Here is an 18,090-nt window from a genome sequence, read left to right on the forward strand (position 1 = left end):
TAAGAAATTGACTGTAGAATTTACAGTAATAACCTGGCAGAAAATTTGCCAATAAAGTCTTGCAATGTTTTCATTTAATTACTGTAAAAAGAATTACAGTATACAACTTGATACATTTTAGAGGGTTTTGCTGTATTTAAAATTACAGCAATGTGTTGTTTTTTGACACAAAGACAATTTTAATCTAAAATTAAGATTAATTAAAATGACAGAATTTACCTGGCCAGTAAAAACCTGTTAATAGTTTACAAAACAATATGTTGTTGAAAAATGTTTTTACAGGTAAATTTTGCTTTTTACTTTAGCAGCTTTTACAATACATATTCAGAAGTTTTTTAAATGACACCCTAATGCAAACTAGTCCAAACATCAACATCGCATTAGTTTCTCTTCACCTGTTAAATAAAACAGGAGTCATAAATGGAACAAAAAACTTTTATTAAAAGTCAATAGTTTTACATTGATTTGAGAAGCTAAGATGAAAGAGTCATCATCTTTGTTACAGTATATGATATGCTCAAAGCCATTCAAATCCACTTGCCTAAAAGAGAAAAGAGAGAGAAAAGAGACAAAAAGATTGACTTTTGTTTTCTTCGTTTTGCAATTTCCTACTTCCTGTGCTGTCCCACTTTGCCATCTTGGAGCCACTGGTGGCATTGGTTCCAATGAAATATCTGAAAATCACACGTTACAAATAAAGAGCGGTAATGACAAAACTGCACAAAGCTATTCTACATGAGAGAAAAATCAATATTGTTATACAAGACAAACTAATAATTTGCCCTTACAAAATGAAAATTGTCAAGGCTAAAGCAGGAAGTAGCGCATTGACGAATATAACAGAAATGTGGGGTTCTTAACAGTTAAAAGGATCATTTGAAATTCTTTTCACAAGATTATAGGAGTTACTAACCAATAGTGATGTAGTTTTATCAACCTAAACACTGGTTGGATATTTCTCAACCAGCCCCAGCTTGGAAGGAAAACACCAGCATCAAACATCTGCACCAACATGCCATTTTTAGTACTCATTGCTAAAAATATTGTTGTCATGGTTGAAATGTTGTTCAGCAGTTGACCTAGTTTGCTGCTGCTGATGTCCATATGATGGGAATTCTCTAACAAAATGACTTCTTTAAAACTGGTCTAAGTCTCCTTAATATGCTGATGAACACCCCCACCCATATACAGTGCATACGGAAAGTATTCACAACACTTAACTTTTTTCCGCAATTTGTTATGTTACAGCCACATTCAAACACACTACAAACAATATCCCATAATGAAATGTGAAAGAAGTTTGTTTAAACTTTGCAAATTTTTAAAAAAATAAATCACATGTACATGAGTACTCATCGCATTTGCTTAATACTTTGTTGAAGCATCTTTAGCCCTAATTACAGCCTCAGGTCTTTTTGAGTATGATGTTACAAACTTGCCACACCTATTTTGGGCAGTTTCTCCCAGTTTTCTTTATCTCTCAAGCTCCATCTGGATGGATGAGAAGTGTCAGTGTACAGCCATTTTCTGATCTCTGCAGAGATGTACAATCAGCTTCAAGTCTGGACTCTGGCTGAGCCACATAAGGACATTCACAGAGTTGTCCTGTAGCCAGTCCTTTGGTATCTTGGCTGTGTACTTATGGTCGTCATCCTGTTGAAAGATGAACAGTCGCCCCAGTCTGAGGTCTACAGCGCTCTTGAACAGGTTTTCATCAAGGATGTCTCTGACCATTGCTGCATTCATTTGTCCCTCAATCCTCACTAGTCTCCCAGTTCCTGCCGCTGAAAAACATCCCCACAGCATGATGCTGCCACCACCATGCTTTACTGTAGGGACGGTATTGACCAGGTGGGGAGTGGTGCCTGGTTTCCTCCAGACATGACACTTGGCATTCAGACCAGAGACTTCAATCTTTGTTTCATCAGACCAGAGAATTTAGTTTCTCGTGTTCTGAGAGTGCTTCAGGTGGGCTGTGATGTACCTTTTACTGAGGAGTGGTTTCTGTCTGGCCACTCTACCAAACAGGCCTGATTAGTGGAGTGCTACAAAGAAGGTTGTTATTCTGGAAACTTCTTTTCTCTCCACAGAGAAATACTGGAACTCTTTCAGAGTGACCATCGGGTTCTTGGTCACCTCCCTGACTAAGGCCCTTCTCTCTTGATTGCTCAGTTTGGTCGACTGGTCCAATCTAGAAAGATTCCTGGTGAGAGATTCCAAACTTCTTCCACTTACAGATGATGGAGGCCACTGTGCTCATTGGGACCTTCAATGCTGCAGAAATGTTTCTGTAACCTTCCCCAGATCTGTGCCTCAATACAATCCTGTCTCAGAGGACTACAGACAACTACTTGGACTTCATGGCTTGGTTTGTGCTCTGACATGCACTGTTAACTGTGGGACCTTATATAGACAGGTGTATGCTTTTCCAAATCTTGTCCAATCAAGGTGTAGAAACATCTCAAGGATGATCAGTGGAAACAGGATGCACCAGAGCTCAATTTTGAGTGTCATGGTAAAGGCTGTGAATATTTTAGTATGTGTGATTTTGTTTTTAATTATTTTAATAAATTTGCCAAGATTTAAAAACAAACTTCTTTCCCATTGTCATTATGGGGTATTGTTTGTAAAATTTTAAGGGAAAATAGAGAATTTGATCCATTTTGGAATAAGACTGTAACTTCCAGATGCACTGTATAAATGTTAGTGCAAACCTTATACAAATGTTAAAACAAGTCATGGCCATTGTAAAACATGGAAGTAGCTCTGCAGTGGGATGAACGGAGCATTTTGGGTGAATAGCTGCTGACGAACCCTTTTCCCTCTAAAACTCACAGTAAAGCTATTTTGACTCCATAAATGAGCAGCGTTTAAATACATTTTCAAAATAACTGTCACTTATTTTGTAGCTGGTTCCAATTTAGATATGGATTCAGTTTTTTTTTTAATGAGACAATTTGACCTGAACTTCGTTATCTATCACGGAGTTGGTTTGTAGTCCCCGGTCCATGGAGCACAGCCCAGACAGAGAGCGGTGGAGGCTGTGGTGGACTCGGATCACTGGCTGGAGTCTGCACGTCAGGCTGTAGCTGTAGCAGCCTGGAGGCCTGTAGTGCTCCCATGGCCCAGGCTGTTACCTGCTTCTCTCTGTCTAATAAATCCAAATGTCCCTCTCCTCGGTTACTTTTGTCAACTAAACGCTCACTGACTGTATCACACCAAGCTGGTTTCAGACGTTAGCTAACACCCAAATACACCAAAGATATGCTAATGTTGCTCGCATGCTAATCCCCTAATTAGCATAACCCACCAAAAACTGCACGGAAGTAGTATATTACAAACGTACACATGTAGTTAGATTTTGAAAATTGCAATAAGACCTAAATTAGGTAGCATTACTTTGAAATGCAAAGGTAACTATTCTTTCCCAATGAGGTCTTTGCCGTTTTTGACAAACCTGCAGTGCTGCTGGGGTCATAACACAGCTCATTTAACACAATGGGAAATTACAGTCACTCTTACAAACAAGACAAACTTGTTGTCATCAAAGAAATGACGGTTGCTCCTCTGGTTTTGTCATCAAATCCTCTTGTTCCTCGTTCAAATTCAACCGCCTAAATCAAGTTTGTCGTAATGCGCATCATCTACAGTCAAGAGACAACCTGCCTGTAATAGTACAATGTGTTATTGTGGAAAAATAATCCTTTTAGCTGCAGCAATTTTTTTGTTTTTACCCATGATCATTGCAAAATACAATTAAACTTTGTAAAATGACAAAACAAGGAGTTACTGTAAAATATTACTGTAGAAATTACACCTCTGAGCAGCAAGAAAGCAGGAAGTCATGATGTTTACTCAAATATTAACAGCTTTTAGCCGGCGTCTTCAGGGGCCACATGTGATGGGGTGGGATTCAAACACGTGGCCATCTACATCCAAACCCAACAAGCCCCTGCAGCGCTGGAAAATGCAATTTTCCCTGTGGAAGTTTGTTTTATCAAGCTAAATAAGCTGTAAAATGTGAGTGTAACACAAGATACACTTGTGATCAATGTTAGTGGCTAATATTGTTCTTTTTAGAGGATGGTCCTTGAGAAGTACATGGGGCGTCCTGCTGCAAGTCATCTCCGATTGGATGGATGCACTGAAGTCAGTATATTGGTCAAATTTCTGCATTTATTGCACCATTCATTTTACACAAAAACCTGTGAAGGTAGGATTGCTGGGCTAAGTATGTGTGCTCTTTGTACTTGTGTTATTTTTGCACTCTTTTGTATTTATCATTTTTAGACTAGCAACTGCAGTTTTGAGTCATTTTGTACAAGTAGTTAATGCTCAACTGCAAAGTTGGGGAAGTGGTGATATAGTCTGAATCAGATCCGAGCCATTTGTCACACCTTGGTGCTTTACCATTTTATTTTATTGAACTCCAATTTTTCCGTTCAGAATAAAAAAACAAAAAGACACTGTGTACTGGGCTGATTCTCCTTCACCAGGTCACAATTATACAAATTAAGCCAAAGTATCAACAGATTGTCTAACATTTAGATTTTCTGACAATAGGAAAAATACACACCAACCACTAGAAAGTAACACTGTTATGTCCCCTTTTATTTAACAGCCGCTGATTTTCTGGATGCCAACTTTCTATTTACTGGACAATAAAAGAGCAATGGCATTAGGTATGACATATGTTCATTTACTTGTTGCTTATCAGTCAGTACAGAAACACTTGTTTTTTTAACATTCTTGTGTAATTCAACAGCAAAGTTCAGATTTTGAAACTTCCACACAGCTGAGCAGTAACTGCCCATCAGCATCCTGAAGACAATAATAAACAAACATGCCTCTGTACAAGAACGTCTCACAGCACAAATAAATAGCATTCATATAAATGTGGCACGCTAGCTGACTCGAGCACTCAAATGGGAAGAAAATAAAAAAAACACAATTAGGGAAAATGTAGATTATTTGAAATGTTTTCAGAAAAATTTACAAAAGCACAGAAAGGCTCTGAAGTAGCAAAAGACAAGTGCCCCAAGCTTGAATATATTAGCAGGCATAGCAGAAAGCAAGAAGCTCTGCAGAGAAGCCTTGCACTGGTCTGGTTTAATCCCAAATGTTTTTACTGTACACTCTAGTTGCCATTATAAACTGCACTGATTAGTATTTTTGTTTTAATTTTTGTTGCATGACTGTGGGCAAAGTGAGGAAACATGAGTGAAAAGCTTCCACACAAGCCACATTTAATTCTTCTTTTTATTTGAACTACTTATGTAAAAAATAAAATAAGAATTAAAAAAAAAAAAAGAAGAAGAAAATCATTCTAATTCCTAGATAGTTATTTTGGTTAAAGATCAAGCTTTATGCTATTTCAGATTTTTTTTCCTTATGATGAAAATGTTTTTCCAACAGTGCTTAATATCATTAGACTAAAACGAACTTCAACTTTTTTAAAAAAGGAGATCGACCCATGTGCCCAATCCTCGTTAACTATTAACAGTTTTTGAAATTGCCCAAGCTTGTATAATCTATTATGGGTGTACATGAGACATTATTGCTCCTCAGTTTAATCCAAATAGAGAAGCTTGGCTTTTTTTTTTTTCTCTCCACAGATCAGACCAAAAACCACGCTTACATAAAAGGAAACCTACCCCCGTTTGAACCAAATAAACTAGTAAGAACATATGTTAAAATATGTAGAAAACAAGACAAAAGCAAAAACAACAAAACACTAAAACTAAAATAAAATAAATAGACAGTCAAAAGGACAAACTCAATATTTGGCTGATATGCACATCAGTGTGTGTAAACAAAGTATAATCACATGGGGAAAAAACATCGCAGTACTCCTTAGATCCCCTCAGATCTCTGGTCTGTTGGAGGCAGTGGCTTCATCATTTAGGAGGAAGTGGAATACTGTTCATACTGGATGCATGTCCTGTCCTCGACACTCAAGCTGTGCAGGTCTCCACCTGCAGCTACAATTTGGCTAAATAAACTAAGGGCAATTGGGGTTTGGCCCTCTGTAGACTACTGAGGTGAAGCCTTAAATAAGGGGCAGATCACAGGTTGAGATATGGAAAAATAAATTCCTTTCCTGTCTTTATTACCTTGTAGTACAGAGGTGTGCTTGCTACCGGATCCTGGTGAAGAGGTTTAGCACAGACACTGATTCCTAAAAGAAGAAGAGTAAAATAAGATGAAGAAAAGATGGAGACCAGAGGGAGTACAATTTGATCTTAAACCTAAATGCACTGGAGAAAGAGAGAATAAATACCTTAGTGGACCTCATCTTGCTAAAGACATTCCAGAACCGAAGTGTTTCGTCGCCAGCCCCCGTCACAATAGCCTCTCCATCAGGGGACATAGCCTGCACATACACTCATCATTATACACTACATATATAGTATTGGTATATAATCAGGGTTAGTTTAGGGCTACGCAAGTGTACAATTCTGTTCATATCATTTCCTTGTTCTCCACAAAAACATAACAAGTTGAGATGTTAACATTAGAATGAAAACACACTCCTAATACTACTTGTTATGGTGATCATGTGTATTTGGGGGTTTCTAATTTGTCTTTTGTTCTCCTGTGATGCTTTCAACAACTCATTTTTCACTTCAGTTGTAATATGCCGTTTGGCAGACAGATACATACAGCATGTACAAACAGTAAACTCTGTACTCACCAGGTAGAGTACTCTGTAGGAATGTCCTGTAAGTTTGGCCACTTGAGTTAGAGAGGGATACTTCCACACCAGGATCTGGTTCTGGGAATAACCGTGTGTGCTGACCTACAGGAAAATAAATTAACCTTATTCATACATTTACCATAGGGAATGTGCTTATTTAAGTTGAGTTCTTTCTCTATTCACTACAGAAGCATGTCTAGCACAGGTCAGGTAAAAAACAGATAGCAGGGGTAATAAAAATGAATGAATATATAAAAATAAATAAAGCTGACATTTCACATAAATTCAAAATATCTAAGAGTTACATCATTTTATTGACAGTTATACCAGGTACAACACTGGCATCTTTACTGTGAGAAAAGGACACCTAAAATACTGCATGCAGGGTGTAAGAAAGAAAATTTTTATCTTGTCATTCCATTAGCGGTAAGGAGTAATTCCCCCAAAACACAGTCTAGATTAAAAGGAAATCAGATAACTTACCAGTTCATTAGTGTGCTTGGACCAGGCCAGGTTGCAGACCTGAGAGCCTGTGTCAGTGCACTGCAGAGGTTGGCCGGTCAGAGTGTTCCAGAAACGGATGCAGCGATCAGCGGTGCCGCCTCCTGATGCCAACAGGCCATGTTGGTGGGGGGACCAGGCAATCGCCTTTACCGCAGCCAAGTGCTCTGTATACTGCTGCACTGGAAGGACGCTGGAGTGATTCCACACAAGCAACTACAGACCACAGTTTAAAACAATGGGAGAAGGAAGAGAAAAATATATATTTCAGATATATTTTGAAAAGTTTCCAAGTTTCCAATACAGAGACACAGGTGAGAATATCTGTCTGCATACCTTGTTATCATTTCCACCTGAAGCTAGCAGCTGGTGGTCTGTGCTCCACTTCAGCCCGCAGACTTCTTGCCTGTGTCCTTGGAGACGGCGTTCCGACTGGAGAGGCGGGGCTCTAATGTCCCGCTGCAGAATCATGCGATCACGACTCCCAGAAGACAGCTGGTCTGCATTCCATGCCAATGCACCTGGCAGCAAAGAATAAAAGGCAGGATGAAGAGAAGATAATTTTCTGTTGCTAAACAACTGTGCAAAAACAAATGAAGGTAGTGATATTTCAACTACTGCCACTGTCGCTTCGTCCTTCTCTTGAGCCTTACCCACTCTGGCTGTGTGTCCTTCTAATACAGAAAGTTTCTTCCCTGCTGCTGCATCCCAGATCTGTACATAGCCTTTATGAGTGCCCACTGCTACCAGGTTACCCTAAAAGTAGACAGATTGTGAGCATTAGGCTGATGTATGAAGAGTCAGTAATTACCTCAAACAACATTTCTACCAAATAAGAGTTTTTAAAGGTTGACACAGACCATGCACTCCAAAGCTCTATTTGAATCTTTACTAAATGTCAAGTGCCTGCTGAATCTCTGTCAGTTATTTCATGCATTATCAGTAGAAATGTGAAGAGGGTTTTGGTATGCAGGCTCTCATTGAACATTACTTAAGATACTGGATGTTTTTTTGTTAATGGAGGTTTATACAGATCATAAGGTGATATAAAACAACTCACCCTCTCTGACCAGCCAACTGAGGTTACTGAATCTCCTTCAACAGAAAGGTCACAAAGACGTGTCACCTGAAGAAGTGACAAGATAAAACACAGATTATCATTAGAGTTAGAGTTCAATTACGTCCTCAGGCTCTTTGGTTTACATGCATGTTGCAGTGTGGGTGTAACCTTAAACTGACACATACAAAGTGAACAGAAAAATTTGTATAGAGAGAAATGTTTTTACTCTTAGATATGTGAGCTAATAAATTACACACACCTGGCTGGTGCAGGCACTCCACAGGTAGACACAAGTTCCCAGCCCAACACTGAGAACATTCAGAGAAGACCAGTCCACTAGGTTGAGGTAGAAGTCGTCCTGAAGCTCAGGTGCATCCAGAACTTTAAATGGAATTTTTGATATTTTGCGTGTGGGTTTTCTTGGCGATCGCAATAGTTTCTGGCTGCAATGCACAGTAAAATTTAGTTAGCACTATTACACTAATACTTTATACATTTCTTCTATTAAAAATTTATCATTTAAGGAAAAGAGACAAAAATGCATTACCTGTTGCTACTGACAGGTGATAGGGAATACGGAGAGACCACGTTTCCATCCTCTTCTGGCAGAGCTCTCTTAGTGCTTACAGAATACTAGGAAATAAACACATTATGACAAATGCAAGAAAAATAACCTGCAAAACAATGCACTGGAAGTTACAACTATGTTGACCGTATTTACACTAAAAAGGCTCCTCTTTGCCGGAGTAGAGGGCTGCAGGCGTCGGTCTTCTGACTGAGGGTCCTGAACTTTCTCGATGCCCGCTCCTAGCAACTCGTTCTTTAGTAAAGCAGAATAAGCCAGACCATCCGCTAAAGGCAGTGGAAAAGACATGAGGGAAAATCAAACCAGGCTTCTAAAGATTAAATTCAAACACCATGCTCCCTCTGTGATTTTAGCTTCCCTCTAACAGCTCTGAAGATCAGGGAGAATTTTTCACTAGGCTTTGTTTAGTCCTTATCTCCAGGTTCCACTAGCCTGCCCAGGCTTAGTAAACAAGCGAAGGTCAAATGATATAGTTTGACTGGAGCTCGCATCAGAAGCCATTTTCAGACATGAATTGAGACCCTGAACTTATCTAGACATGACCTAAAGTAGCTGCATGTGAGAACACAAATGTCCAGACCAGTTGGACTGGAGATTATACAGACTTTCTTCTGCCAGCACTCTAGTGTAAAGACTCTGTACTGAGCTATTGATCTCATGTGGTAATAGAGCAGGTAACTGGCTGAAGAATTCACAATTTTTGTTACTGTCAAGAAATTCCCTAAAAATATTAAAACAAACAATGAATTATGTTTACTCACTGTAGGTCTATAAATTCAAAACTTGACTTTAGTGTCTGTCCCAGGGTTTACTCCACCATAAAAGGTGCTTTGCAGAGGGAGCCTATGGACCTGCTATATCACCTAAAGGTACTTAGGTGATATAGCAGAATGAATGTAAAAACAAATCCTGAAATTTTTATGCTGTGGCCAAATAAATAAATAAATAAAAAACAACTCCTCAGGATGGTGAATGGGATGAATTTCTCTCTAATTGTGAGAAGTAGTATTATCATTAACCTTAATGTGCAGGTTTTACTTTAAACATCATTATCTAGCATCTGCCTCTGTCAAACTTTGCAGTGTGCTGCATCTTATAGGCAATTGGGATCGGGGATAAAGGAAAAACTGATTTTTCTAGATGTCGCCTAGAGAACACAGATTTCTCTAACTTGTAAATGCATAACCAGGTTTCTAATCAGCTTTCTCCAACAGAGCTTGTTCATGTCAAAAAGATGTGAACAGGCCACAGAGTGAAAAGCTATTTAAAAGAAGATATTGTTACACTGAGCTATGTTGTCTTGTTTTTATGATATGTCAACTAAACACTAACTAACACAAAGTAGCTGATAGAAGTCTATACAGTTACTATACAGTTAAAGCCTGTGACATATTTCCAAAATAAGACAGATGTCAAGGACAAATCTGATTACGTGCACCTAAACGTATTTCCTGATTAGCAGGGTAACCTGGCATTTACATACATTTGAGTGCATGTAAATGCAGTCAAAAATGTATCAAAAGTCACTGTTTATACTGATACTATTTGTTTGCCTAAACTCAATTTTCTTCGTAACAAAACGTAGATTGACTACCTTTGTTGCTGTCTGTTGTGCCATCTTTTGTTTTCCTGTTTTGATTGTGTGACTTTTCAATTTCCTGTGGGCAGAAAAATAAAATTCTCACTCTGTGATCTTGTTTTAGAAGCAACTACATAAAAAGTAAAGATAAAATTCAAAGAACTTTTTCCTTATAAACTATTATCACTACTTTCATCTTGTGAACATTGTTATCTTATTAGAAAGGAAAAGTGCTGGGTGCATTGCAGCAGACTCACGTTGATGCGGTGGAAGTTGACACTCCAGTTGGCTCCAGCCCGGGAGGGAATGAAGCGATCACCATGCTTACTAGGGGAGGACAGGGGGGAGCTGGTGGGTGTTAGAGCTTTCACCACTCCTACAGCTTTCTACATGGGGAGATGAGAGGAGAAAACATTTTTTGACTGGACGCCAAACAAAAACAGGCTTTGTGAAACGTGAAAACTTGATACAACAGGAAGATAATTTAGGTGGCAGATGGTGCATTTGTTTGACGTGTTAATAATATTCACAAAACACAGTCATTTGGCCAGTAAGGTCTTGTTTTCATTCAACACTACTGACACAGTCAAAAGAAAGAAAAAGCATTTATTCTTCCAAAACAGAGTGTAACACCTTCTCTGACCATATTAGGTTGTTTTTAGTTAAAATGCTGTTAAGGGTTATCATCATACTATAGTCATGATAATGACCTAAACATACCACTCATACAAGGAAATGGGTTATATAAGGACGTGCACATAACTGACAAAACATTCAAGCATTTGTATTATACACTTACTATAGGGCTTGCATTTTCATTTTGGTAGTTGATCTGCCTGAGCAACCTGCATTCATAGTTCTGATCCATGATACCTGAAAACCAATAAGCACAATCATAAAATCATACTGCAGCTGTATAAAAAAAAAAAACAAGTCAGCAAGAGACTGCCTCTTCAAAATTACTCGCCAACTTCTTGTAATTTTGTTGACCTACTAGTAAACTGTCTGAAAATTAATAAGGCAAACATAAAATCAAAATAAGCCGTGAGAGCACTTTGTAGGACTACACATTGCTGTTTTTATTGTCAATTATGCAGAGTTGTTTGTCCTAAAACGCCTACTACAGTCCGTGCCTTTGATGATCTCTTTACTGCGTATTACTGTTTATTTTGCGTCATTTAAAATGCTGCTTTCATGACGACGTAAAACAGAACAAAAGCTTATTTTGAGCCCATTAATAGTTCATATTTTTTAAAAGACAAAATAAAGAGTGATCCATTTGACCAAACTAAAAATAATTTTAAAAACGTAGGAAAATAAGCACCAGAGTCTTTAGTTATATGACAACATTGAACGCTTATTGGAGTTTAACGTTACATTATTTGTAATTAGCTTAACAAAGTAACAATTATTCCGTACTCAACTTTATCTTAAAAACAGCATACACTAACGTTAGCTGATGTGGAAAAAATATGATAGTAGTTAAAGGAAAAGAACAGCTATAGTCACACAACCAGGTACGGGTAGGCTCAGTCTACTGCTAACAGCACTAGCTAATTGATATTTGTGTAAACTACAGATTTTGACACCATTTGAACAGCAGGGACTTACTTGTTTGTACAACGCAATGCAAATGCTGTATTGCCTATCGCTAATGTGTAATCTTAACATTAAAATGACACATTGAACGATTTAATCGACAATGATACAGCTCTATGCTACTACTAGCTCCGCTGGGCTGGCATACTTAATAAAAGATACGCTAGCTCCTCCGGCTAATGGGTTAGCAACATTGTTGGCTCGCAAGCTGCACTTTTATTAACACCTACCGTGCCCCGATAAGATCTTCCTGTTACGCTCGAGTGAGGTCCTAACAACACAAATTCTAGTTGAAATAATCTGTTTAGTGGGGTTTACTCTTGATAAGAGAGCATACAAAATACAAATGTTTTCTTTTGCCGATCGTTCAGTTTATGTTCGCAAAGCACCACGGGAAGGATGTGACGTCGCTGTTTTTGAATCGCACATTTTGCGTTGCTAAGGAAACATGCCTCACACAGACACATTGGCCAGCGGCCCACGGTTACCACAGGCCTGGGAAATCACACTAAACATGAGAGATGTGAGGAAGAACGATGTGAGGTGAACAGTATTCATACGCGTAATAAGTTTACACATCTATGTTAATAATCTCTTGATTGTTGGAGATGAATAGTGCACTATAAAACATCATGTAAGGCTACCATTTTGAGGTTAGATGTTATGGCTAACAGACGACAATCTGCATGTGCAGTATCTTTAAATTTGTTTTATTAGTTACAAAATGACAGTGACAAATATAATAATCTAACATGAAGTAAAAACAGATTGTGTTTAAAAAAAATGAAGACATTCATATCCTCTTTGTGAGTTAAATCCTGACTGCTGAAATAAATATTTTTATCCTCTAATTTGGGGGATACAGCATTGCCATATAGTTAAAATATGGTTAAGAGCAAAATAAATTTGACTTCACACTTAGTTGCAGCTATGTTGTAGTTACACTTGAAAAAATGGTGTAGTTTCCCAAATTGGTCCGTCAACCTTTAAGAATAATTCAAAGTGCAACAGAAAATGTACAGTAGATTCAAGTAAAGAACTAAAAAACAAAACAAACAAACAATCAACTCCCAGTTAATATGTGCAAAAGTATAGTTTATAAAACTAAATATTCTAAATGTTTTAAAAGCCTAATACATTTTAGAGAAGCAAAAAATCCTTTCATGTAAGCAAAAATGGAGTATAATGTGTGGCTCAATAGAGCAGTATATCTAATAAGAAGAGGAGCCTTCCAACATTGATTCACATCAAATGTCCTACAGTCATATTCATTTTAGTCCTGATAGTCACAGCCTCAGCTCTACAGTATATGCACAATCAAATACTCCCAAATGTACAGCATGTCGAGTAGAAAGGAACAGTATCTAAAGTGTTTTAGAGACACTTGATTACCCACACAAATTATACATAAAATGACATCTAAAATCCCCTTAACATCCCCTTTCCTCACACTATACAGGTTACCTGTAAAGACTGACGATGAAATGAGAAAGAGTAATTACTTTCCATGGTCTCACATTTATAAAGCTTTATAATTTGCATAAGCAATGGGCCAGAATATATACATTGAACATTGAAAATGTTAATATCTTGAGTGTGAAGGGTAAAGCCATGGCTTTTAAATCAGTGCCGAGTGCTACAGGGAGGATGTATCTCTAGGCATAAGTTGCAGTCCGTTGCTGACCTGGAAGCGAGTTTCCTCAGATATACCATACTGCTCCAAGGGGTCCTACAAAAAAAAACAAAAAAAAAAAAACAAGATAATGAGTATTCTGGTTGAGAGAAAAAAAGTTTAGTGTTTACAGAATCTAAATTGGAGTAAACTTTATATTAAATTGATTAGTTCACTTAAGTCATGAACTCATAATTCATAACATATAATATAAAAATTTATTTCAGCATTTATCTCAATGAATGCAGCACTGTGTTGCTGGCAGCAAACAATATTTCTTAAAATACTTTTTGTAACAATGCCTCACAAAGTTTGACCACAGTCATTCATCAATGAAAAATGTTACACTGAGGTCTGCGGATCATTCTGACTGACCAGAAACACCACAAATAAAATTAATTGTTTTCATTTTAATTACATTGCTATAACTCTCAGCATGACAACCTTACTAAACAAAGCTATAGTTACTCAGTACTGCCTCTGCTATCTACCTGTCTATTTCTCCTAAAATTGAAGGGTCAAGCATGGCACTAATGCTGCATGTGTAATTCACACTATAACCGTCTAATGGTATGACAGTGCTGGGGAGAAACAGCATCTGTGTGACATTTAGTGCACTGACATGCGGCTCTCACCTTTCCAGTGAGCCTGTGGATTTCAGTTCGATAGAATATCAGGTTCTTTCTCATGAACTCGTAACTGTAAGAAATAAAATAAATTGATGCAGGGGAACAGTTTTTAAAATAATACAGTAAGAAATAGGGCTGCAAGTAGGTTTGTAGTTCTTTTTTTTTTTTGGATGGACCATTCTTGCATTTTTTATATTTTTTCCTCTGCATACATAATTTACTCCTTATAATTAAAAAAAAAATAACATAATAAAAGCCCTAAAATGTATTGTGTAACAGGTAGCTACAAAACTAAGAGTGTTTATTTTATAATGACTAGCTACAACCCCAATTTCAAAAAAAGTTTCAGATATGTAAAATGTAAATAAAAACAGAATGCAATGATTTGTAAATCTCATCAACCCATATTTATTCACAATAGAACACAAACACCATATCAGATATTGAAACTAAGACATTTTACAATTTCAAAAAAAATATGAGCTCATTTTGAATTTGATGGCAGCAACACTTCAAAAACAAGTTGGAACAGGGTGATGTTTACCATTTCGTAGCATCCCCTCTTCGTTTAGCAACTTTCTGTAAATGTCTGGGAAGTGAGGAGATCAGTTGCTGGAGTTTAATAGAGCAATGTTGTCCCAATTCTTGTCTGATGCAGGATTCCAGCTGCTCAACAGTCCCGGGCCTTGGTTGCCAGATTTTTTCCTTTTATGAAATGTTTTCTATTGGTGAAATGTCTGGACTGCAGGCAGTCCAGTTCAGCACCTGGACCCTTCTGCTGTGAACCCATGCTGCTGTGATAGATGCATTATGTGGTTTAACATTGTCTATGCAAGGTCTTCCCTGAAAGAGCCGTTGTCTGGATGGGAGCATATTTTGCTCTAAAACCTCCATGTACTTTTCAGCATTGATGGAACCTTTCCAGATGTGTAAGCTACCCAAACCATAGGCACTAATGCACCCACATACCATCAGAGATACAGGCGTTTTAACTCTCCGCTGATAACAAGCTGGATGGTCCCACTCTTCTTTAGTCCATAGGACACGACGTCTGGTTTCCAAAAAGAATTTAAAATTTTGTTTCATCTGACCACAGAAGTTTTCGATTTTGCCTCAGACCATTTTAAATGACCTTTGGCCCAGAGAACACGGTAGAGTTTCTGGATTGTGTCCACATATGGCTTGTTTGATAGATACAGCTTTAACTTACATTTGTGGATTGAACGGTGAACCTTGTCTACATACAGTGATTTCTGGATTTCTGGAAGCCCACGCAGGGATATCAAGAAGAGATTTGTGCCCGTTTTTAAATTCGGTGCCACCTGATGGTCCGAAGATCACATGCATCCAGTTTTGACCTTCGGCCTTGCGCACAGAGATTCCTCCTGATTCTGAATCTTTTGATGATATTATATACTGTAGATAGTGGGATCTTCAAAATCTTGGCAATTTTACCCTAAGGAACAGTATTTTTGTTTTTGATTTGCAGCAATTACTTTTCCAGCCTTTTGTTACCACTCTTGGAACCATTTTCAGATGTGTTGCTGCCATGAAATTCAAAATGAGCTAATATTTTCCATGAAATGGTACAGTGTCTCATTCCCAACATCAGATACGTTGTTTGCGTTCTATTGTGAATAACATTTGGGCTAATGAGATTTGTTTTTACTTACTTTTTCACATCTTCCCAACTGTTTTGGAATTGGGGTTGTAAATTAATAAAAGAACAAAAGATTGGTAATTTTAGAAAAAAAATGAGATTCATAACCACTAGTCAGAATCAATTAAATTTCTCTCAAGGTAAAAGGTGAGTGTAACAAGGAGATCTGGATGTGTGTCTTATTAAGTAAGGAAAGTAAGGAAAGAGTAAGTCCTACCTGGCCTTCATAATGGAGTCTATCCATTCCCGACACTGCTCCTCAGAATCACACTCAAAAAAATACTTTCTCTCTGCTTCATCCAGAAATACTACAATCAGTAAAAATTTTAAAAAGTTAATTTGAAACTTACTGGAAGTTAAATTGACATACAGTGTAAATGCACAAACAAAACAAATTCACATGTAATAGAGTTTGATACATTTTACTGTATTAATTATGCAGTTTACAGTTTGAATAATGCCAACATCACAAACATGACTTCTCGGACTTTGACAACTTAAGTATGTAAGTGTGAATGTAAAATGAGGGCGTAAGCCTGAGGATGCTGTAGCTCACCAATGGAGAAGCTTTGACAGTCCTCTCTATCCACTCGGCACTGCTCCAACAACAAAGCTCCAATTGGCTGACAAAATAAATTCAGATTTTATTTGACAACATTTTGACTATTAACAGCGAAATAATTCGCTTTACCACGAGGTACATGTAAGACAATAATTACACGTGACAATAAACAGCCTACAATATGGACATGTGTTTAAATATTGACTGACCTCCTCCTCATCAGTCCGGAAATAAAATAGGAAGTTAACAATGAGTTTCACCAGCCTCTTCTTTACAACTAAAACAAAAAGGGAACTGAGATGCAATTTTTAACTTTACAACATACACATATACGCTGACAAGTTACAAGAACATGTTCTGTCTTCTGGTTGCTGAACATTAGCACGATTTCCATAAAACGGAAGTGGGTCTATCAAGTGCTGATCGGTATAGAATATAAGGCGAGTTACCATCTCCTTTTTTTGGTCCTCGCATCCACATTTCAGCTGCCATCTCTGAGGGCTGGCGGCTAAGAAAAACCAGCTCCTTCTCGTTGAAACGCATCGCGGTCACAGGCGGAGGTAGAACGGCTGCAGACTGACGGACACAGGGACACTGTCGTTAAGGCGGAGAAATTTCCCGGACCGAAAACATAACAACAGAGTCACCTAACAGCTACAAAGATAATGCAATTGCGTCGGCTATGTTTCAGATTTAAACTGCGGCTTCGTTTGCTAATTTTCTCCAGTTGTAACAGAGTATCGTACTTCTCCTTCAAGCTACGCTAAACACACTTCACAGACACTCCCCTGTGGTGGCTGCAGTAATTCTTCTTCTGTTCCTTTTTGGCGGTTTTCAAGGAACGTAGAACGCGTTAGCGCCACCTTCAGATCGTCAGTCAAGACAACATGCCTACTACATTAAATTCATTTTACTGCCCTCCTTAAATTAACATTAAATACATTTTGAATTAAAAATTTAAATTACTAATTGAAGTAATTTTGGACTTTAACCTCCTAATGGTATATTGACCAATTCTGAAATACATGTTCTTGTTTCTCACATGCCACAATAATCACATCTACCACTGTTTCTTGATCCATATCTTGATCTTAAAATTACATCTTCCTCTAGATTTAACCTACAATTACTTTTCCAGCTCACCTTCCCATGAATTCCATACAAGTTGAAGTTGAAGCTTGTGCATTATTTGATCCATAGTCCGACTTACTATTATCTCCATAAATATATTGTACCTGTCTGCTTCCTACCCTTAGGTTTAGCTATAATGTGCTGGTATCCACACAAGTAAGACTAATATTAGATTATTTGGTATCAAAACTATATCCTATACTATTTCGTGTCTCGTTTCTTAGTGACTATGCTTTAAATTTACTAAAGCTGCACAAGAACCACAACATATCTCATTATTGGTGTAGATTCGATAAGAACGATTTATAGACCTGTTGGCACATAATGTTAGCACATGATAGTCTTCCTTTTTCTTTGAGCAAATAGATACTGCAGTGGCATATTGGTATAATATAGTCCAATCTTTGCTGTATA

General features: G+C 37.7%; 2 protein-coding genes across 3 annotated transcripts; both read right to left on the reverse strand.

The window, feature by feature from the left end:
- Positions 1–4,402: 4,402 nt before the first annotated feature.
- On the reverse strand, positions 4,403–12,428 carry LOC137098626 (fizzy-related protein homolog). 2 transcript variants are annotated; one of them, XM_067475065.1, is made up of 14 exons: positions 12,253–12,428; positions 11,223–11,296; positions 10,681–10,809; positions 10,439–10,502; positions 8,980–9,110; positions 8,806–8,891; positions 8,518–8,701; positions 8,259–8,324; positions 7,852–7,954; positions 7,535–7,719; positions 7,181–7,414; positions 6,695–6,799; positions 6,281–6,373; positions 4,403–6,178 (listed from the first exon to the last, which is right to left on the reverse strand). In XM_067475065.1, the coding sequence occupies exons 2-14, from the start codon at positions 11,289–11,291 to the stop codon at positions 6,137–6,139; spliced, it is 1,491 nt and encodes a 496-aa protein (XP_067331166.1). In that variant the 5' UTR covers positions 11,292–11,296; positions 12,253–12,428; the 3' UTR covers positions 4,403–6,136. The 2 variants fall into 2 exon arrangements, with proteins under 2 accessions (XP_067331166.1, XP_067331167.1); XM_067475066.1 differs by lacking the exon at positions 12,253–12,428 and adding an exon at positions 12,035–12,175.
- Positions 12,429–12,716: 288 nt separating this feature from the next.
- plekhj1 (pleckstrin homology domain containing, family J member 1) lies at positions 12,717–17,359 on the reverse strand. Its single transcript, XM_067475267.1, has 6 exons — positions 16,995–17,359; positions 16,755–16,822; positions 16,540–16,606; positions 16,201–16,291; positions 14,330–14,393; positions 12,717–13,751 (listed from the first exon to the last, which is right to left on the reverse strand). Exons 1-6 carry the CDS (start codon positions 17,086–17,088, stop codon positions 13,659–13,661), a joined length of 477 nt encoding a protein of 158 aa, XP_067331368.1. The 5' UTR covers positions 17,089–17,359; the 3' UTR covers positions 12,717–13,658.
- Between the last annotated feature and the right edge of the window lie 731 nt (positions 17,360–18,090).

The sequence above is a fragment of the Channa argus genome, chromosome 14 (genome assembly GCF_033026475.1).
Source record: "Channa argus isolate prfri chromosome 14, Channa argus male v1.0, whole genome shotgun sequence".
Classification (NCBI taxonomy): domain Eukaryota; kingdom Metazoa; phylum Chordata; class Actinopteri; order Anabantiformes; family Channidae; genus Channa; species Channa argus.